Consider the following 19,077-nt stretch of genomic DNA (forward strand, 5'->3'; position numbering starts at 1 on the left):
GTCCCCCCTGAATTTAATAAAACAAACCTACGATTGTTGAAAATTAATTCCTCCAATCAATCTCGTGTACACAATATTACAGACTGGAGAGAATTAAATAGTCAAATGCCAAACATCTTTTTATAATGTGATTTATTATGAAGCCTTTCTCTATGTACAAACTAATAATAACAAATATAATTATATCCTGATAAAACATTTTACAGCGTTTTCATTGAAGACTGTATGAAGAACAAAATAAAATAATTATGGAAAATCACGAGAATGAATTTTCCCTGTTCATTACGAGATATATTTCATCATTCATGTTTAATAAAGGAAAATGGAAAGCCAATTATGAGATCAAAAACAACATATAATATTTAACATATAATTTTGAAAATACCTATCATCCTAAATATAGGAAGAGAAGAAAAAAAAATTACAGTGTCTGAAATTGCATTTTAGAATAGCGTACAGTGTCACCACATGTCGTACACGAAGTAACCCATAATGTTTAAAGTTATTCAGTGATTAATTCACATTCATCAATCAAGAGTAGTGTTGCAGGCAAAATATTTTTCTTGCTCTTCATATTTTTCACAACAATTCCATGTTTCACCCTAATTTTCATTTATCCTAGTAGAAATGAAAAAAAAAATCAATTGGTCACAAGACGCACGAAGGAGAGCACCTATTCCCCTTCATCAATTCAACTAAATAAATCCAGCAACGGTACAACAATAATTCGAGCCAATCAAGTTGATTTTGCATAATGCTAATGGCCTCGTGGCGCTACATGGATTGAGAAAAAAAAAAGAAAAAAATTGTTGAATAGTATAAAGCGGTATCGGTCAAGATGAATTCAACTTTTACTGATTTTGTGTTCGTCGTTCCCCGATAATATGCTCCAGTTTTCTCGCTAGGTATGGGACTGTCGCAATTTTCTTTGTCGGGGAGCTATTCTCAGTGGGCTGTTGGTCCACATCCATATCGTCTGAGAGCAGTCGTTTTCCAACGGGTTTTCTTGAATCAACGGAAATCATCATCCTATTGATAGCCTCCAAAGCCTATAGAGAAGGATAATAAATCACAATTAGCCAAAAAGAGGATGAAACAAAATAATAATAATAATGAAACCGACCTTTGCTGGACTGCGACTGAAGCAGTAGCTGAGTGGAGGTGCTACAGAAGCCACTGATGCAGTGACGGCTTTTGGATCAAGAGTTCGTGTGACAACACTAGGAGTGACACGTCTCACAGGTGAATTCATCGAGGGCTTGCTCATGGGCAATGGACTCAATGGAAGTGTAGAATTGTTTCCACGCGATAGAATAGCAAATTCCTTGACCTTGGGTACATAGACAGCATTGTAGAATTTAATTAAATCACCCCGTATTTCATCGCCAAATGTTTGAGATGTGCCAGCCATATTGGAGGGTGTTGGTGGTGCATTGCTACTTTGATTCTCAACAGTAGAATCAACATTACCATTTACGCTCTGGGGCTCATTATCAATGATATTTCTGTCATTTGTATTGGCTTTGGATATCAAAACCGATCTGTATATGTGAGACTCTGCTTGTGGCTGAAATCTGTAGCATCTCATGATTTCGGTGAAGGTATTTCTCTCAATTTGAGCTAATTTACAAACAACATAAACAGCGCACATGAGAATTTGATCAAGATGTCTGTCTTTCATGAGTTCAGTGCGCTCTTTGATGGAATATTCAAAAATGGTCCAAATTTTTTTCTTCAGATCAACATCATTCACCGCCAATGAGTTGCACAGATTCTGCATGCGAATTGATGCCAGATTGTAAAATTTACGAAAGAAGAGGGCAACAGAACCAGTCTTTCGGGGTTTACAAGAGTCACGAGTTAGTGAATTTTCTCCTCTAATTGCATTAGACTGATCTGATTGTGAAACTGCCAAGTAGACTCTTGAACTGCCATCAATCATCACTTTATGTGGTATTTTATCTTTGAGAAGGCTCTGACCACTGACTCGACCGCTATTATCATTGAACAGACGCTTTTTAACCACACCCGATGCTGTAACAGGCGACTGAAATCTCTCTGATGCTGTTGATATTGGACTTTGATGTACATCATGATGAGTTGTACCTCTGTCCAAAGCAAATCTTCGAAGTGCTGGCTGTCCTGGTGTATTTGGATCGACTGAATCTAAAATACCAGGTAGAGAGACCTCTTCACAACTTGGAACACCACCAGGAGTATTTTCAATTGCTTGCCAGAGAGGACTGTTGGATTTCCATGCCTGGGACTCAAGTATCTTCTCTTCGATGTCATTCAAGTGTTTGACAACGTCTCTGGCTAGCTGTTCGGCACGAACGATTATCTCTATCACTTTATAGAAATTGTAGGGCTCAACCTTGAGAGCATTTAGAATCCAAGGAAAAGTTCGATCTTTATTCTTGTACGACCAAATGACAATTTCCAAACAGCATGCAAAGAGACATTGAAGAAACACCTCATTGGTCAATAGATTTGTAATGTCATAATCAGGCTTAATCCTCTTTTCATCAGTCAAAATCATCTCCAGTACCTTATAAAATAAGGTCTGGGCGAGAATCAGTCTCTTTTTACCAAAATCAAGATTCAATGTATCAGCATCGTCGGAATTCTGGCTGTATGTAGCACAGAAACGTTCTCCAATTTCTTTCACTTTATTCTCAACGAGACTGCTAACGTCTGTTGCACAACTTTTCAACATATCGAGTAGAACCTCACTTGGAGCTGGTTGACGTCCAGCCAAAAGTGCCTGAAGACGAATTACACTTTGAGTTGCTGTTGCTACCGGTGTTACACTTGTCATGTCCTTTGTCCTCAGGTATTTTCGACCAGTTAGAGGGGTTGGTGGTGTCAGATCTCTTATTTGCTCTCGTTTCATTTGACATTGCTCATGAAGATCAGTTACATTCAACATTTTAGCAGGAGAGCCAATGTTTTCACTGGCATTGGGCCCTATAAATCAACATTTTCATCAGAAAATGTAGAAAAATGGTTAAATTTTATAAATGAAAAAATATATATGCTGTAGAAGATGAAGATGATAATTGCAAATTTTCCCATTATCGATTTTTTTTTTTTTCATTTTTTTTTCACTTTTTGTGAAAACCCACCTCTGATTGCCAAATGTCTCGGAATTTTCGCCCGAGTGGCAATGTCCTCGCCAACAATTTCCATACCCAACAATCCGATATGTTTCACTCTCCTCCACTCGGCTGTGTTATTATACATCCATCAAAAGCAAACAAACACAAGTTTGGGATTAAAATAAAAATGGAAATGTTAAAATCAAATAGAATAAGAGAGAAGAATATTTGTTCAAGATTCAGGATTAATAATTGGGAAACATGCCTTTGGGGAAATTGATTTGCTGAGAATTTGCCTTGTTATCAAATACTCTAACCCCAGAGAGAAAAAAAAACGGCTCCCGATAAAACAAAAGAATGGTGAATGAATTTTTTGTTTTTTCTTTCAACATACCTAAAAATATTCTCTCATCGAAATCTCCAACGTTGAGTACATGTTGCTCATAAGCTCTATTGATGGCCTTGTTGTTGCCATCAAAATTGAGAGCCTCTAGGATGCCCGAAAAATTGGACTGTTCTCCGCGAAGAATTCGTTCATTAAAGAGCTTGTTCAAGTGATTTCTCAGGGTATATTCTTTAATGACCTTGGCCTCGACTCCAATAGCTTCATGACGCTCACACAAGAGATGTACAATGCAATTTGCAGTTTTGGGAGGAAGAGAATTATCATCAGTGAAGTTAGATGGTAAGCCTGGAATGTAAACAGTTGGTTGAATTGGCATACAATGCATGAATGATTTACAATATTTCCATACATCTTCTTACCTGGAAAATTGGGATTCAACAAGTCTTTTCTATTAGCAAGCAATGCATTGCTATAGACCAGATCACAGCATACTAATAACAAATGATAGGAATTAACAAGATCATCAGAAATATCTGGAAATGCTCCTTTGACGTAGATAAACAGTGTCCAACAGAATTCAAAGGCTCTGGATGGTGTGCATGGTACTGCCTTGTGTCTGCGTGGTCTTGGAGGCTTTGAACTGTCCTCACTTGGATTTTTAAATATATCAGTAAAGATTGGCTGATATTTTTTGAAAATCACCATTGAAACATTAAAATTTCGTTCAATTTTATCGATCTTTGAACGAAAACTCTGCGGCATATTTGCCATGTCTGCCCATGATTTGCATTTATTGAAAAACTGGATGAGAGATAAATTGCAGAGTCGAAGAAGCTGTGTTAGGGATACACAATTACCCTCGACGTTGGAGCCTGGTTTTCCTACAGTGGGAGTCGAGGACTCACGACAGGCCACGTATAAGGCGCAGCCAATCCAATGCAATTGGTCACCCTATTGCCATGGTCAAATATACATTAATTCATTACAAAATCTCAATAAATATTAAAAGGTTTGCTATTTATTATATATAATGTGTAAAAAAGTTAAATTTTCATGTTTCAAAGTGAGTTGAAAGACTTGTTATTATTGAGATGATGAAAAAAATGATGATGATCATGTACACACAGCACCTCTACATGACACTTATACAAAGTTGGATGTAAATGGGGTTGCAAGCGAGCATTAACCACAAATTGTTGTGTAACTAGTGAAAATTATGAAATTAATATTAAACATACGAGAGCCATGAAAAATATTTCCTCTTTAACTGCGCAACAATCATGTGATTAATGCAATGTCAAAAATAAATACCTCGAGTGTGTAATTTTGACGAATAGTTGAGTAAGATTTCCAAGCTTCCGATGCAGCCGTTGCATCCATATTAAGTTTTTGGCACAAATCTTGATGTCTACTGTAAGTAGAGTCTTCAATATCGTCCGATTGACCCATTTTTTTATCCAAAATTGATACTTTCACTTGATTTAAATGTAAACAAAACAACCAAAATACTGTAGTGGTGAATGACTACAAACAGAGTGAATGATGAACTGTGAAATAAGCAGGCACGCTGGTTCCTGCGCGCCATGGGACAATCCCTCTCCTCCATCCACTTGGCGGGAAACACTCAATCACGGCCATATTTGCCATATTGGCGGGAAAATAATGCAACTTATTCTTTTCCATTGAGAGAGACCAAAGAATAATAAAATAAATGTGACAATTTATATGCCTTTTTTTTACTAATTGATGGAACTAATTAAACACTTGTATAGGTTGCAATATTAGTCACGAGACTCAATGTTTTCAGGTACTACTTTGTCCTGCGTATCAGCATACTTTGATTGCGTGGTGCGCATCAATATCCATTCGCGCCCTCTCCTCCTCCAGCCCCTTCACTACGCAACTGTTCCTGCTACAATGTTTCACCCATTGTTATCAGCCAACGATTGTTTTCCAACATAGTATTTTCTTCATATGATTCTTCAAAATAAACTCTCCAACTTTCCTATTTGTCTTCATTTATAATAATAATAATAATAATAATAATAATAATAATAATAATCAGCATATTTTTTTCATCATTTTATAATCGAATGGTGGCGCCACAATGTAAATTATAGAGAGGTCTTGGATACAAGTGGAAATTACATAGAGAGGGGGTACCCACCGAAGAAAAACCTTATATTGGGAAAGTATATACTTTAACCTGAAAATTCAACTCCTTATATTTTTCTTTTTAAAAGTATAATAATAAATAGACAGCAATGTTGCAATTGAATAAAGTCTCATTGACGTACAGTTATTGTCGATACTTCATGATAACTAGTAGTATAAGAAATAAAAATTATTTTGCTAGGCAAGGAAAATTTATAAAAAAACTCATGCGTGAAGATGCTCCAAAAAAGTGAGTATTTTGAAAAGAACATTAAAATTAAAATAGCATGGCTTAACGGATAAATTGTTGTTTACTTTAGAAAGTGGCACATGACGAAACCAGGAAGAGTGCAACAATCATTCAGCGGCGATAGTATTAAAGTCATTAGTCCCCATGTGACGCGACGTTTGAACGTTTTGAATAAATTGTTCATGACGCACATCACAGATTTAATGACAACTGGAGAAGTGTCGGGACAAATTGTCGGTCGAGGTATCGAAATATCTCGTGTCAAATTGGCCAATGATTTTCATGTTGTTAGAGTTTACTGGTTCTGCAATGATGACGATACTGATCGGTTAGAAGAAACTACTCGGCATCTGGAGCAGATTGCTTTCAGATTGAGACATGAGTTGTCACAATTAAAAGTCATTGGTGTTGTGCCACAGATACTATTCGTTAAAGATAAAGCTGTAGCTGCAAATTTGGAACTCCAGAAGAGAATAGCAGAAGCTGATTATGGAGAAGATCACGTTCCAATTGTGAACATTTCCCCGCCAAAACCCCAATTAACTTTATACACACCATTGCCGGAGGATGTCAGGAAAAAGATTTTAGAGTATTCAGAGGAAGATAAAGAGGAGGCAGAAGATGATGCGTTTTATGCTGTAGATCTGCCTCCAATGAAACATGATGTACTTGGTTTGAATCATTGGAAAATAATGTTCCGGGTAATTTTAATTGCACTCACTCAACTTCAACTTTTGTAACGTTCCAATCAGGTTTATAACTATCAAATGAATTACAGGTAAAAATGTCTCTGAATAAACTACGCGCCGTTGAAGCTTCAAAGAAACAGTGGTCACCTCTCGATTGCCAACAACCCTTTAATCCTGAGAGCATGAAAATACATCAGAATACTACTAGTGAAGAGATGAAAGCATTCGATGATTTCTTATTGAAAAGAAAAATCGATGAGAAACGTAGGGACCGGTGGGAATTGAGAGATTGGAATAACATCATGTTGGAAAATGACAAAGAAACAGACGAGGACAACGAGAGCTACGACGACTTTGAAGAGGAACATTATGCTGAAATGTTTGATGGTACTGATGATCCTCAGGAAACTCTGCAATGAAACCTTTCTCATACGTAGATGAGAAGCTGTAAATACCCTATTGATACTGCAGTAATAATAATCTAATTTTTCTTTATTATCATAAAGATCATCACAGTTTCATTATGGTAACAATATAATTTCACAATATTCTAGTCTCCATGATCTACACGTTGAATTGAACTGATTGAATAATTTTTTTTCCTTTAAAAAAAAAACAGACGCATAGAAAATACTTATTTCACCAGGAAATGAAAGAATAATCTTTGACATATTCTTACTCTGTTGATGAATTTTTTCAACTGTACTGAGCTCAAAAGTTGTGAAAAAAAAAAAACTCAGTAGGGTCTTTTAATTGGCTAGAAAGATGTAATTACTCTATATTCAACTAGTTTTCGGTCGTGATGTTTCCGATTGAGGCTCCACAATTGGGGGGGACTGTGGTGCAACAGGCTCTTTGTCATCGTCGCCTTCCTCCTCTGACTTTGAGTCATTTCCATCGATGGGTAATGCTGGCAAACGTCGAGGAATAATGTTGGTTGAGTGTCGAGCATCCTCGGCTGACAATTTCGATATACCATCGCTCAAGGTACAAGCTTCACGCACGTGCTTGTTGAAGATTTCACTCTTGTCTGCATAAACATGGTGGCCAGCACCACTTATTACCTGTTGAAATATTTTTTCCTCTATAAATAGGGAATGAATCTCCATTTCTTCGTTGAAAGTTGATGACACAAACGACCAATGTCAATGATAAAATATTTCATTAAAAAAAAGTATATTTCTCACTTGAATATTAACGTAAGAATTGACACGCTTTTGTTTGATAATTTCTCCGGCCGAATTATCCACCCACGAACGACTGCCATAAATCAATGTTATAGGGACCTCTTCGTGCATCTGATCGATTCTCTTGATAATTGGATTTTTGGCCCATCCAAAGCCCTGCATCATTGCATGAAATGCACTCTCTCCTCTGATGCAAAATAATAAATTTATGAAAAATCATTGACAATTATTAATTAAATAGTCTGCATACTTACGAAGGTGTTTGCGTATTGCACTGATGAATATATTGGAAAATTACGTTGGCATCTTCTTTCAGAACAGGGCTAAATTTTTTAACAATATCCGGTCGCGTTGTTTCAATGAGCCTCTGGCCTAGAAAATTAATTTGGAGTAATAATTAATAAAGAATAGTAATAGTGAGTGGCAGGAGACTCACCGAAAGGACCTGCTACTCTAACTGCCCATAGAGGATTGAGAGGCTGGATCATATATGCGATTGCTTTTACCCAAAATGGTACTTGATATCTCGCATGAGCATCCGCTGGTTTCTCCGGAAAACCCCAGGGATCAGCTAATATGAGATGTTTAACTCTGTCGGGATAATGTATAGCATAGGAGGCCGCTAAAAAACCACCCATTGAGTGTCCTAATAGAACAAATTTTTCTAGTTGCATCTCTCTTCGCCATTCTTCAACGGAACGAACCAGCTGTGTCTCGGCTTCATGTGCCTCATTGCTGAAGTTTGGTCGGCTGCTTCTCCCAAATCCTGCAATTGATTTTCATTCTCAATGCCATCGGTATGCGTCATGCATCATCTTGAAATGAGTAATCCAACGCGTGGACCTATGCTCTTATGCATTTATCTTCCATGACAAAGCTCTTTTCTTCGTTGAAGATAATACCTATCTAGTGATGAGATGACTGTGATAAAATTTACTAATCTTTTTCATTCATTCCTTCATTTAGGTATAGTGGATGTAAATCATTGTTTTACTGCCGCCAATTATTAATGGTCTCAATAATGCCACATTGACATACAATTGAAAAAGCTTGGGACAATTATTTCTCATTGCTCTTCCCATTATATATCTGTTATTATTATACCTAATAGATCCATAGCATACACTGGTCGCTCGGTTGATAAGCTATCGAGATTGAGACACCAAAGTGCAACTCCAGCACCCAAACCATGTAGAAGGACAATTGGTGTATTTGGTGCATCTTCGTTCAATGCTATTGTCCATATTTTATCAGCCGTACCCACGCACGGCCCAATATCGACATACCAGCCTCGATAAGCACTTTTTAAACCTTAAAAAAGAGGTAACTCTTTCAACTTATCAATCATTTTTTCGACCTTAATTATTATCACAAGAAATACTGAACTATGCCGTTTTACAGCTGTTCATTCATCAATCGTGAGAACAAAGAAAATTGACTTGATGGCATTATTTTTCATTGCAATGACTATAACCATTCGAGAGATATTAACTCACACGAGAGGATTTTTTTTTCGGCTGCTCTCAGCATCGTTGCGGAGGAGCCTGACCAACTGAACCAGTTCCAAATCCAACTGAAAGTTTAACATGAAAGTAGAAAAAGAAAAAAAAAACTCGTCAAGAGAAATAGTTCGAGTACAATGAGCAGTTGTTTATACCTCGAGGCTGTTAATAGTCTCCGGACGAGACTAGTTATATAGACGAGTGAGCGGGAAAAAAATAGAAATAAGATATTATTTCTTATTCGGGCTGATACTTGTCATCAATTACCACTAATCCTATAACCTTGAATTTGATATTTTATAGTAAATAATCAATTGATCAATTGATCTTGATTGATGAGAGTTGACTACTATACAGAGATAGAATCTTTCAACTTTTTTATTACTACTACTATTTTTTCGCCATTTCATCTTAACCTCTTCTTCATAAAAACGAATGCAGCCGTTTTTATTTCCGAAAATTACGTAATACTGGCATTGTCACTGTCAATGCCTATAAATAGTACAATGGTGGTATAAACAAGTCAGAGATTGCATTCTGTGATGAATATTCATAGAAAGGGATATTTTGAAAATGAAAAATTATGTAGATACCACCTTACCTTTGAGTATTAGCTTCCACCAATTCATTATTTGCCATGAGTTATTCCAGTCAAGAATATTGAAAATTTCAAGGGCTGTTGTTACAGAAGCTTTTATGGGAAAAAAAGACAAACGTCGTTGCAACACGATATTGAGGCACAAAACGTCAACACTGATGCATGTCGTCTCTTTGTTTTCTAAGCTCACTGAGCACCACCGAGCACTAATAGTAATGTGTTGAACGTCGCAATGAATTTATTCCCACCAAGAGTGGGGCAAAACCAATGTACAGAACAGAGATATGTGTACAACACATGCAGTACACAGTATTATATCCAGCGTGGTGGATGACATGGAATGTATCGGAGAGGGAGAATCAGCTGATCGGAGTTGGATGGGGGCATAGCACGCTTGACAGTTGACATTCACTTTGGGGTTATACACGAGATGATGATAGATTCAAGATTCAAGGCTAGATACACAAGTAGTAGTATGCACATTTCCGCATTTTTCCAGTCTGCTGTGTTTTTTTTTCTCAGATAATTTCAAAGGGCTGTCATTGTATCGGGTTCTTAATTTTTTTTTTCAACATGTTTCCATGAGATTTGTCCCTATTATTTCATTTGATGAATTTTTCCAAAATCAAAGAGGCCTGTGTTTTTAAGACTGCAATTGTTGATATCTACATCAATCCCATTTGAAAGGTGGCGGCAAGGCGTATGCATATACGGGGCGTTGACCATCAATTAATCTGGTTCTACTTTCACTCTGCTCAATTGCATCCGATTAATCTTCATTGTAGCATTTTAAAGTGATAATAACTTGTCAAAAGAGCAGATTGGTTGTTTGCAAAAAAAAATGAATTTCTTATAATTTCCCGTCTATGTGGATGAGTAATGTTTTATAAAATATACATGGGTTTGTCGGTCTATTTTCTCGGAAAGCAGGGGGATGGTGATGGGCGGCTCGGCTCCCCAGTGAGAGAATAATTGGGGAGGGGTATCCGGTGGTGGTGGTGGTGGTGGTGGTGTGGTGTGTAACGAATACATCCGGAAATGTCCGAAGTAGATATCATTTGTTTCGAACAATCTCGATTTCATCCGAATTTTTCCGACGCTTGAAGGGATTCACCATGCCCATGCCCAGCAAGCTAGCTCGTTTGTACTCTCCGTCTCCATGTTGGACTCATCCTCTATCTGTCACAAACACAAATGGTGGGGGTAAGGGTACTGCGGTTGCTTGGCAACCGGCAACACTGCGGCTTGCGACGCCGTCGCGAAGCCCAGCGAAAACCAACGCATATAATAGACCCGGCCGGTGGCGAAATTTTTCATCGGGCTGCATCGGGCTCAACTGAAAGAGCAGGCGAGTAGACGAGCAGACGAGCAGACGAGCAGGCTTACTAACCATAAGGACGTTCAGAACAGTTCAGAACCAAGTGGTCTCCCGTCTGGTACAGACGTCTCTTCTTGTTGAAAACCAACAAACGCACACACAGTTGATACAATTACGTTCGTTAATCGTATTATATTCCCTTGATTGAATTTTTCATTCTGTTGAAGAAAAGAAAGAGAAAGGAAAAAAGCAAAAAGAATAAGAATAGGCAAGAGTGTTGATAGTTTCTTCTTGTTAAGATAATAATTCATTTGATATAAATTTGCCAAAAAAGAAGGGAAAATAAAAACCGGTTGGTTTTTCGGAGCAGTGAAGAAGGAAGAAAGAGATATAGAGCGTGTGCAGCGGTAGCGTCGTCGGATTTAGTACCTCAAAACTACAGTAGAAAGAAAGAAAGAAAGAAGGAAGGAAGGAAGGAAAGGGAGTGAGGAATCGTCGCATAAAACGAAAAGAATACAGAAAGCGTGACGCCTCCGGGAAATTGTTAATTATTATATTGCAAAGAGCCCAAGAGTATTATATTTGAGGTATATATAATAATAACTGTATCAAACAGAGAAAAGGGATACTAAAGTAAAATGGCGGAAGAGAAGACTGAAACTAGCCCAACAGTTGAGGGTGACAAAAAGCCTCAGGAGCCGACCACTCCCACTAAAATTGAAGAGAATGAAAATGCTAAGGACAATAAGGAAGTTGAGGATAAGAAGATTGAGGAGAATGACGAGGAGAAACCCAAGGAGAACGGCGAAGAGAAACAAACCACCGAGACGAAGGACATGCGTGCCATCGTTCTCAACGGTTTTGGTGGGCTGAAAAGTGTCAAGGCCCTTAAGAAACCGGAGCCAAGCATTGCCGAGGGTGAAGTACTCATCAGAGTCAAAGCATGGTGAGTTTTATCATTATAGTTCAGTCCATTATACACATTGTCTCATTTCCTCTTTTACGCGGTTGATCATTTGGAATATTAGCAAATTCATTTCATTTTCAACTTTTTTTTTCTCTTTTATTTCACTCCTTCATTGTCGATCATCAACCGGGACATTCAATTGTCGTTTCCGCTTTGTCTCTGTTCGATTATTATGTGACAAAGACACGTAACGTTGAATAGCAGATTATTTCGAATGTTGAATAAATAATTGCTCGCGAATAAAAGGACCGTCCTCTTTATTCTAGGCAACAATTTTTTCTCAACGTTGAACGTTTATTGGTATTATAGAATGATGACGATAATTTCCAGAAGAAATGAGTAAAAGTGCTCTGGAATGTTAGATTTTTGATAAATTGAAAAAATCATTTTGAAAACTCTCTCCTTTTATTTTTATTAGTCTTCAGTTAATTAATATGCCAATCATCATATCGAGCTCGGGCTTGACCTTCATTTATCATTAGAAAATTTATAGCTGTGTGTGATAAACTCTTCCTGTAAAAGGATATGATGCAGGCAAATGTGAAATTGTTCATTTGTCGTTGTAACTTTTTAAGCACGAGACGAATGTATTAAGGAGCTCGTTAAAAAGACTGATGGATTTAAGCACATCAGTACAATAGTGGCTCTGATGAGAGACGTACAAGGGACCCCTCCCCCCACCCCGAATGTCTGTGAAACGTTTTTATTTTCTGGTATGCATGCTCACCCTTTTTTTCCTCCTATCCATCAACGAATGAATGAGTCCATAGTAATGTTCAGAGGAATTTCTTCCATAAATAAGCTATGGTTATCTTAATTGCGCAATAATCTTATCCTGGGCGTTTCAAATGGAGTCTCATTTCCGTTTTATCATTAGTCATATGCATTGATGTACTGAAAATGCACTCGATTGATTTTTCACCAATTAATTTATTATTTTCTATTTCCACAATTGGTCTGATGATTTTATACTACATACGTATATCTTGTTGAATTGTCCTATCAACAGAGTCATATTGATGCATAATCCGATTATTGAATTCAAATATGTTAAGGCCTTGTCGATGAATTCCTCAAGTAATGTAAACAACTCATGGAATACTTGGAGCAAAGAAGAAGAAAATAGAATTTATCAAAATTGATTGGAAGAATGAAAACATGAAAAATACTCCATCAATTTAATTTGCATACATATAAGGATTTTACGGGTCTTGGAGTTTATCGTCGTTAGATTGTGTACGGCCAATGTTTCAATAAAAATCAATACATTAAAAGAAAAAAGTTTCGATTGATTGGGGTTTTTCAGCAGCTGTCAACAGGTTTGGCCTTACAAGCGCGTAGACTTATTATTTGCGCACAATTCTTTTCTCATTATCATCCCGTATCATTCCAGCTGATTAAAGCCTTATTGAGTATTTCAGTGGCGTTTAACACTCTGACGACGCACATTGTCTGTATTTTATTTATCTATCAATGCTCACCTTGGTCAATTTAGGAGGAAAAAAAAATTATTTCAAATTCAGTATTCTCTTCATTTCTCTCTGTATTTAAAAAAAAATGAATAATGCTCAGACAATGTCACGCTCATTGGTGAAAAAAAGGCGCCATTTCCCTTTCTATTTTCAATTTAACGCTCCCTATAATACTCTAAACGTCTATTTATTCTATTTATTCATAATCAAGATCGCCATCCATCCAACACGCAAGAGCGCTTCATCGTCATCGGATGTAGAATAGGAAGTAATGCAATAAGTCAGAACTAATCAATAGCTCTCATTGGAGTATAAATTTAAATCTAAACCTGCTGCTTTCTAAGCAATGTTTTTTTTTTGCGGCTCGACAATTTTAAAAGTCAACATTTCTTAATTTGCACAAAAACAATTGCGCACAAGAGGTGAAAAAAATGGGTGGAAGAGAGATTCGATACATATATGAGAAGCAGCACTAGGTACCGTTGCCGATAGATCTTATAAGGTGTTGGTATTGATCGGACCACACCCCAGTTGCGCGCCCTCATGCGTGCGGTTCCTTTTCCTCTAACCCAGAGACGCACGTGGTGGGAGATGATTTTAAAGGGGAATTTATGAATCATAGGAACATCTTAGTTATTCACGCCTATATTTAATTTTTTTTTTAATATGATATGAATAATCGTGTATTTTTCCCACTGTATAATTGCTGGAGAAGTGAAATTTTGAATTGATCAATGAAATTTTTAGTAAAAAAAATGCGAATACATCGGGTGGATAGATTTCTCCAACATCTCCAACTTGTCCATTTTGCACCCTTTTGCGTTTTGTACTGACGAGGAGGGAGTCTCTATTGATTTCCTCACAAGTTTCATACATCGTCGCTTATGTATAATATAATGACATAGTAGACCGACCGACAGGGGAACAGAGTTCCTGGAAAAAGGCACATATGGTCGCATATGGGCGGCTCAATTCAAGCACTCGTAGTCTGTGTCGTTCTTTTTTTTGTAGTAATTCTTTAAGGATGTATATCTATGTATATATTATCTGTATCGTCTAAAAATCTCAACTATAAAGAACATGAGAAAATTTTTCAGATACGATTTCATGTAAAAGACCGATAACAAGAGCACATTCATACCAAACCAGACTACCAACTAATCAACAGAAGCAAGTGTATCTACAAGAAATTTTGAACAATGATCTGCTTGTTTTAATTCCAGTGGATTAAACTTCCAAGATGTGATGACACGAAGGGGTGTTACCGACTCGACGCCGAAGCCACCGTTCATCATGGGTTCCGAGTGTGCTGGTGATATTGAGGCAGTCGGTGAAGGAGTGGAAAATTTCCAAGTGAGTTGGAAATCAATGGATTGGATAATCAATGAATAGAATTTTTAAAAAGTTTCTCGCAATTTTTTTCACCCCAGTTGTAAAACATATAGAAATAAGGATTGTTATAAATGTTGCAGGTTGGTGATCGTGTGGTCGCATTGCCAGAACATAAAGCATGGGCGGAACTTGCTGCTGTTCCAGCTACATCAGTCTTCAAGATTCCTGATAACATGAGCTATTTGGATGCTGCAGCGATTACAATGAATTACACTGTCGCTCATATCCTCCTCTTTGATGTTGCTTGTCTCACTCCAGGGAAAAGTCTTCTTGTTCACAGTGCTGGAGGTGGAGTTGTAAGTACATTACATAGGACAAGTTGTAAGGATTAATAGTGATGATAAACATACGTCGGATGGGAATTGAGAGTTGGACTCGACTTGATCAATACGACTCAACAGGTTTCATCCCTATGACTAGGGGGTGACAGAGCTAAAGTTTCTAGGTAGTGAAATTGTGAGGCGCGCCCAAATACGAGTTGGGAGAGGACGGTAGAATATGTCCTATGTCCTATGGATGGGTTGAGGTATTGGTTATATGGAGGGTGGGATGGGTACGCGGTTGCCTTGGCAACCGGGTTTACGTATCCCATCACACTTTTACCCTCAGCGTGTCTCACTCACTTTTCCTCATCGACCAAAATGAGTCGAGCCACACTACTCCTATACTAGCCTCGCCCGTCTCAACATTTTTCAGCGCACACGTGTTCTGTCCAGAGCAAATATTTCTATGCTCGATATAGTACAATAAATATTTATGAAATCATTTTATACAAGAAAATAAAAGAACCAAACCATTTTTATTTTATTTAGGGTCAAGCTGTCATCCAATTGGCCAAAACTGTCAAAGATGTGACAATTTTTGGTGTCTGTGGAAAACTCAAGCATGAAGAACTCAGGGCCCAAAATACCATCGATCATCTTCTTGAACGTGGAACTGATTATTCCAGTGAAGTTAGAAAGTAAAAAAAAAATTAAAAACTATACATATATGTATTTGTGACAATTGAAAGCTTGAAACAAGCTCATTCATTCCAACTTGCCTCTGTGATTTTTTTAGAATTTCACCTGAAGGCGTCGATATTGTTTTGGATTGTCTCTACGGCGAGGAATGCAACAAGGGTTATTCTCTACTCAAACCGATGGGAAAATACGTTTTATATGGATCAAGTAATCTCGTTACTGGTGAAACAAAGAGTTTCTTCTCTGTTGCTAAATCTGTAAGTTAAATTATTGAATATCGTTAGTGACAAATAACAATATGGTTTTATGTTTTTTCAGTGGTGGCAAGTTGATAAAGTCGCCCCAATCAAGCTCTTTGATGAAAATAAGACAATCTCAGGCTTCAATCTTCGTCATCTGATGCATCGTCAAGGAGGCCACGATTTCGTAAAGAGGGCAATTGATCAAGTATTTGCACTGTGGAATACAGGTGCTGTTAAGCCTAAAATTGATTCTACGTGGGCCTTGGAGGAAGTAACTGAGGCGATGCAGAGGATGCACGATCGAAAGAACATTGGAAAAATTGTATTGGACCCAAGCCTTGAGCCGAAACCGAAGCCAGCTACACCAGCCAAAGGTAAAGCTAAAGAGAAAAAAAATGCCAGTCAGGAGGAGAAAAAAACATCGAGTGTAGAGTCTGAGGAGAACAATGAAAAGAAGAAAGAGCCTGAACTGACTAATGGAACATCTGAGGACAAATCAGATTGTGATTCTAAGGAAAAAGAATCAAGTTGAATTGACCATTTAAAGTAAATTTAATATAATATACTGACAGAAAATGGGAGAGAAAAAAAAAGCAAAACACAATCGCGAAAAAAAGATTCTAGATATTAACATCTTTACAATTATTAGTACATACTCCTACAGTTACTCCATCATTATATAAGAACTATGAGAAAGTGAGCCTCGGAAGGAAAAATCGTCCATTCATATTATTGAATAAAACTGGCCATGAGTCGAGTTTTTATGGGCGAGGCGATTAATTCATTCGATCGCAATGGCTTGCAGATGAAGGAAGAAAATTTTTCGACTCTCTGGATTATTTGGCGTATATAGGTATTATACTTGTGAAAATGACAAAATAACGATGAAAAATTTCTTTAATCAAAAATAAAGGGAAATGAAGTAATGAATGAATGAATGAATGAATGGAGTAAAATCATCCAAACTATATATCAATTTTAACGCGGTCCACAGTAGTTTGCAGTAAATGGAAAATGAATATTAATTTTATTTTTAATACCTGATGACCGAAAATATATGAGTTAATGTTGCATATGGAGACGAGTGAAACGAATTATCTATTTAACACCTGATGATGAAAAGAAGATGGGACGAATAATAAAGGGATAACAGAAACAAGAAAAAAAACTGCACATCTATTTCTAATAATACCGCTAATTGCTACATATAAATTAACTATATCAAACATCTACACAATACAAAGAAAAAGAAAAAAAAGATAAATCCTTGCTAATTGTTATGTCTGCTCTGTGTAATGATTGCTATCTGCTGCTACCGAAATGCAAGGCCATAATTAGTTTTTACTTATAAAATAAACATTTCTCAGATGCAAAAAAGTGCGTTGTGATAATAATTTTTTGGTAACCTAAACAATTTACAAACTAATGTAACTTTCTATGTAAATTCAGAGTCGATAAACTTGTAAATTTATTGAGTACAAAATAACAAATGATTCCACTGTGAGATTTATCTCCATAATTGTGGAAAAAGTAAAATTTGCCTTTTTTTCTTTTTTATTTTTTGCATAAAAAATAAATATTTGATACTTTTTACAACTTTAAAAAACGAGATTACTTATTTTTACAATTTTTCATCAACATATTGAGTGACAAATATGCATATCTTGGAATGAAACAAGCGAAACAAATACTTTTTTTACGTGAATTTTTCTAACAAGCCATTTGTATTCGACACTCGGTACTCTCGCTTGTTTCACAGCAATAATAATATTAAAAATAATATAATACTTATAATAATAATAATAATAATAATAATAATAATAATAACAGTAAAAAGTACTACTAATGATAATATAAAACACTAATAATAACAATAATAATAATATTAATTATTGTTATTATAATCAAATACTATTCATCATCGGATCAACTGCCTAATAGTGAAAACAAACTATGGAAACAAGCATTTTATTACATAGCTAAGAGTAATAATGATAATTTGCGATATACTATACATTTTATAACTCGAAAATACTCAAAACCTGAAAAATACATCGAATTTCAGACATGAGTAATAATAATGTATATTTTAGGCAAGGCTTTGAATGTTTCGACAAATACCTACTCTACCATATTGTAATGTATCTATATATATATTTATAATGATCATACTCCCGTCACGAAAAAATTTCATTTCTTTTCCAGAAATAACTTTTGCAATGAACATGCGATTTATTGATTTAGCATTTCCAACTCTATTATCTCATGACCTCAGGAAAAATAAATCTCAAATTGCATATGGCAACAAACTACACCACATTGAGTGAGTGTTTCTACACGATACATTCAAATATTACTATACGCTATATTCCCAGTTTATTTTTTATCACGTATATGATATCAAACATTGCGTGGAGGTTCTGGGAATAGAAGCGTGTATGGAATGACTAATTAGGTGAAATAAATGAGAAAAACAAATGAAGAAAAATATATTAATTATAATGATGATGATGATTACAATAATAATATTCATAATCGTATGAATAGGAGAAAGCAAGCATGCAATTTTATTTTCGTCATCTGATAAGGACATTTAATAATGATGTGCAGTTAGTAAAAGTTGATCATATACAACTAGATGTTAAGGTGAGAAATTATTTGAATATTACTGATTAATTGCACTTTTCTATAGTAAGCAAAGTTTCTATTGATTCAAAAATTTATTAGTTGTATCAATTATCTTATCGTTTAAATGTACAAAATAACACATTGATTTGGATATGGCTTTCATCATATATAAGAAAATCCATGTAGCCGTGTTACTTTGGAGCATTTCAACGATGATGAATAGAAGCCACACATACACACACACACACAAGAGCTTTTGAATTATCAGGCTA

General features: G+C 36.3%; 4 protein-coding genes across 6 annotated transcripts; 2 read left to right on the forward strand and 2 right to left on the reverse strand.

The window, feature by feature from the left end:
* Positions 1-115: 115 nt before the first annotated feature.
* On the reverse strand, positions 116-5,020 carry LOC107048872 (retinoblastoma-like protein 1). Of its 2 annotated transcripts, XM_015272309.1 has the most exons (6): positions 4,756-5,020; positions 3,864-4,395; positions 3,493-3,789; positions 3,126-3,227; positions 1,124-2,967; positions 116-1,049 (listed from the first exon to the last, which is right to left on the reverse strand). In XM_015272309.1, exons 1-6 carry the CDS (start codon positions 4,891-4,893, stop codon positions 852-854), a joined length of 3,111 nt encoding a protein of 1,036 aa, XP_015127795.1. In that variant the 5' UTR covers positions 4,894-5,020; the 3' UTR covers positions 116-851. The 2 variants fall into 2 exon arrangements, with proteins under 2 accessions (XP_015127795.1, XP_015127796.1); XM_015272310.1 differs by lacking the exon at positions 3,126-3,227.
* A 322-nt stretch (positions 5,021-5,342) lies between these two features.
* LOC107035480 (putative ribosome-binding factor A, mitochondrial) lies at positions 5,343-7,162 on the forward strand. The gene is made up of 3 exons (XM_015252903.2): positions 5,343-5,848; positions 5,919-6,549; positions 6,627-7,162. The coding sequence occupies exons 1-3, from the start codon at positions 5,709-5,711 to the stop codon at positions 6,954-6,956; spliced, it is 1,101 nt and encodes a 366-aa protein (XP_015108389.1). The 5' UTR covers positions 5,343-5,708; the 3' UTR covers positions 6,957-7,162.
* On the reverse strand, positions 7,012-10,218 carry LOC107035479 (protein ABHD4). Of its 2 annotated transcripts, XM_015252900.2 has the most exons (8): positions 9,828-10,218; positions 9,382-9,411; positions 9,221-9,297; positions 8,829-9,035; positions 8,161-8,490; positions 7,979-8,096; positions 7,725-7,911; positions 7,012-7,601 (listed from the first exon to the last, which is right to left on the reverse strand). In XM_015252900.2, exons 1-8 carry the CDS (start codon positions 9,863-9,865, stop codon positions 7,320-7,322), a joined length of 1,269 nt encoding a protein of 422 aa, XP_015108386.1. In that variant the 5' UTR covers positions 9,866-10,218; the 3' UTR covers positions 7,012-7,319. The 2 variants fall into 2 exon arrangements, with proteins under 2 accessions (XP_015108386.1, XP_015108388.1); XM_015252902.2 differs by lacking the exon at positions 9,382-9,411 and having other exon boundaries at positions 9,828-10,206.
* A 635-nt stretch (positions 10,219-10,853) lies between these two features.
* Positions 10,854-19,046, forward strand: LOC107035481 (synaptic vesicle membrane protein VAT-1 homolog-like). The gene is made up of 6 exons (XM_015252904.1): positions 10,854-12,088; positions 14,805-14,934; positions 15,054-15,269; positions 15,786-15,934; positions 16,033-16,192; positions 16,254-19,046. Exons 1-6 carry the CDS (start codon positions 11,781-11,783, stop codon positions 16,707-16,709), a joined length of 1,419 nt encoding a protein of 472 aa, XP_015108390.1. The 5' UTR covers positions 10,854-11,780; the 3' UTR covers positions 16,710-19,046.
* The last annotated feature ends 31 nt before the right edge of the window (positions 19,047-19,077 follow it).

Source organism: Diachasma alloeum, unplaced genomic scaffold (genome assembly GCF_001412515.2).
Source record: "Diachasma alloeum isolate Michigan unplaced genomic scaffold, Dall2.0 Dall_scaffold_00198, whole genome shotgun sequence".
Taxonomy (NCBI): Eukaryota; Metazoa; Arthropoda; class Insecta; order Hymenoptera; family Braconidae; genus Diachasma; species Diachasma alloeum.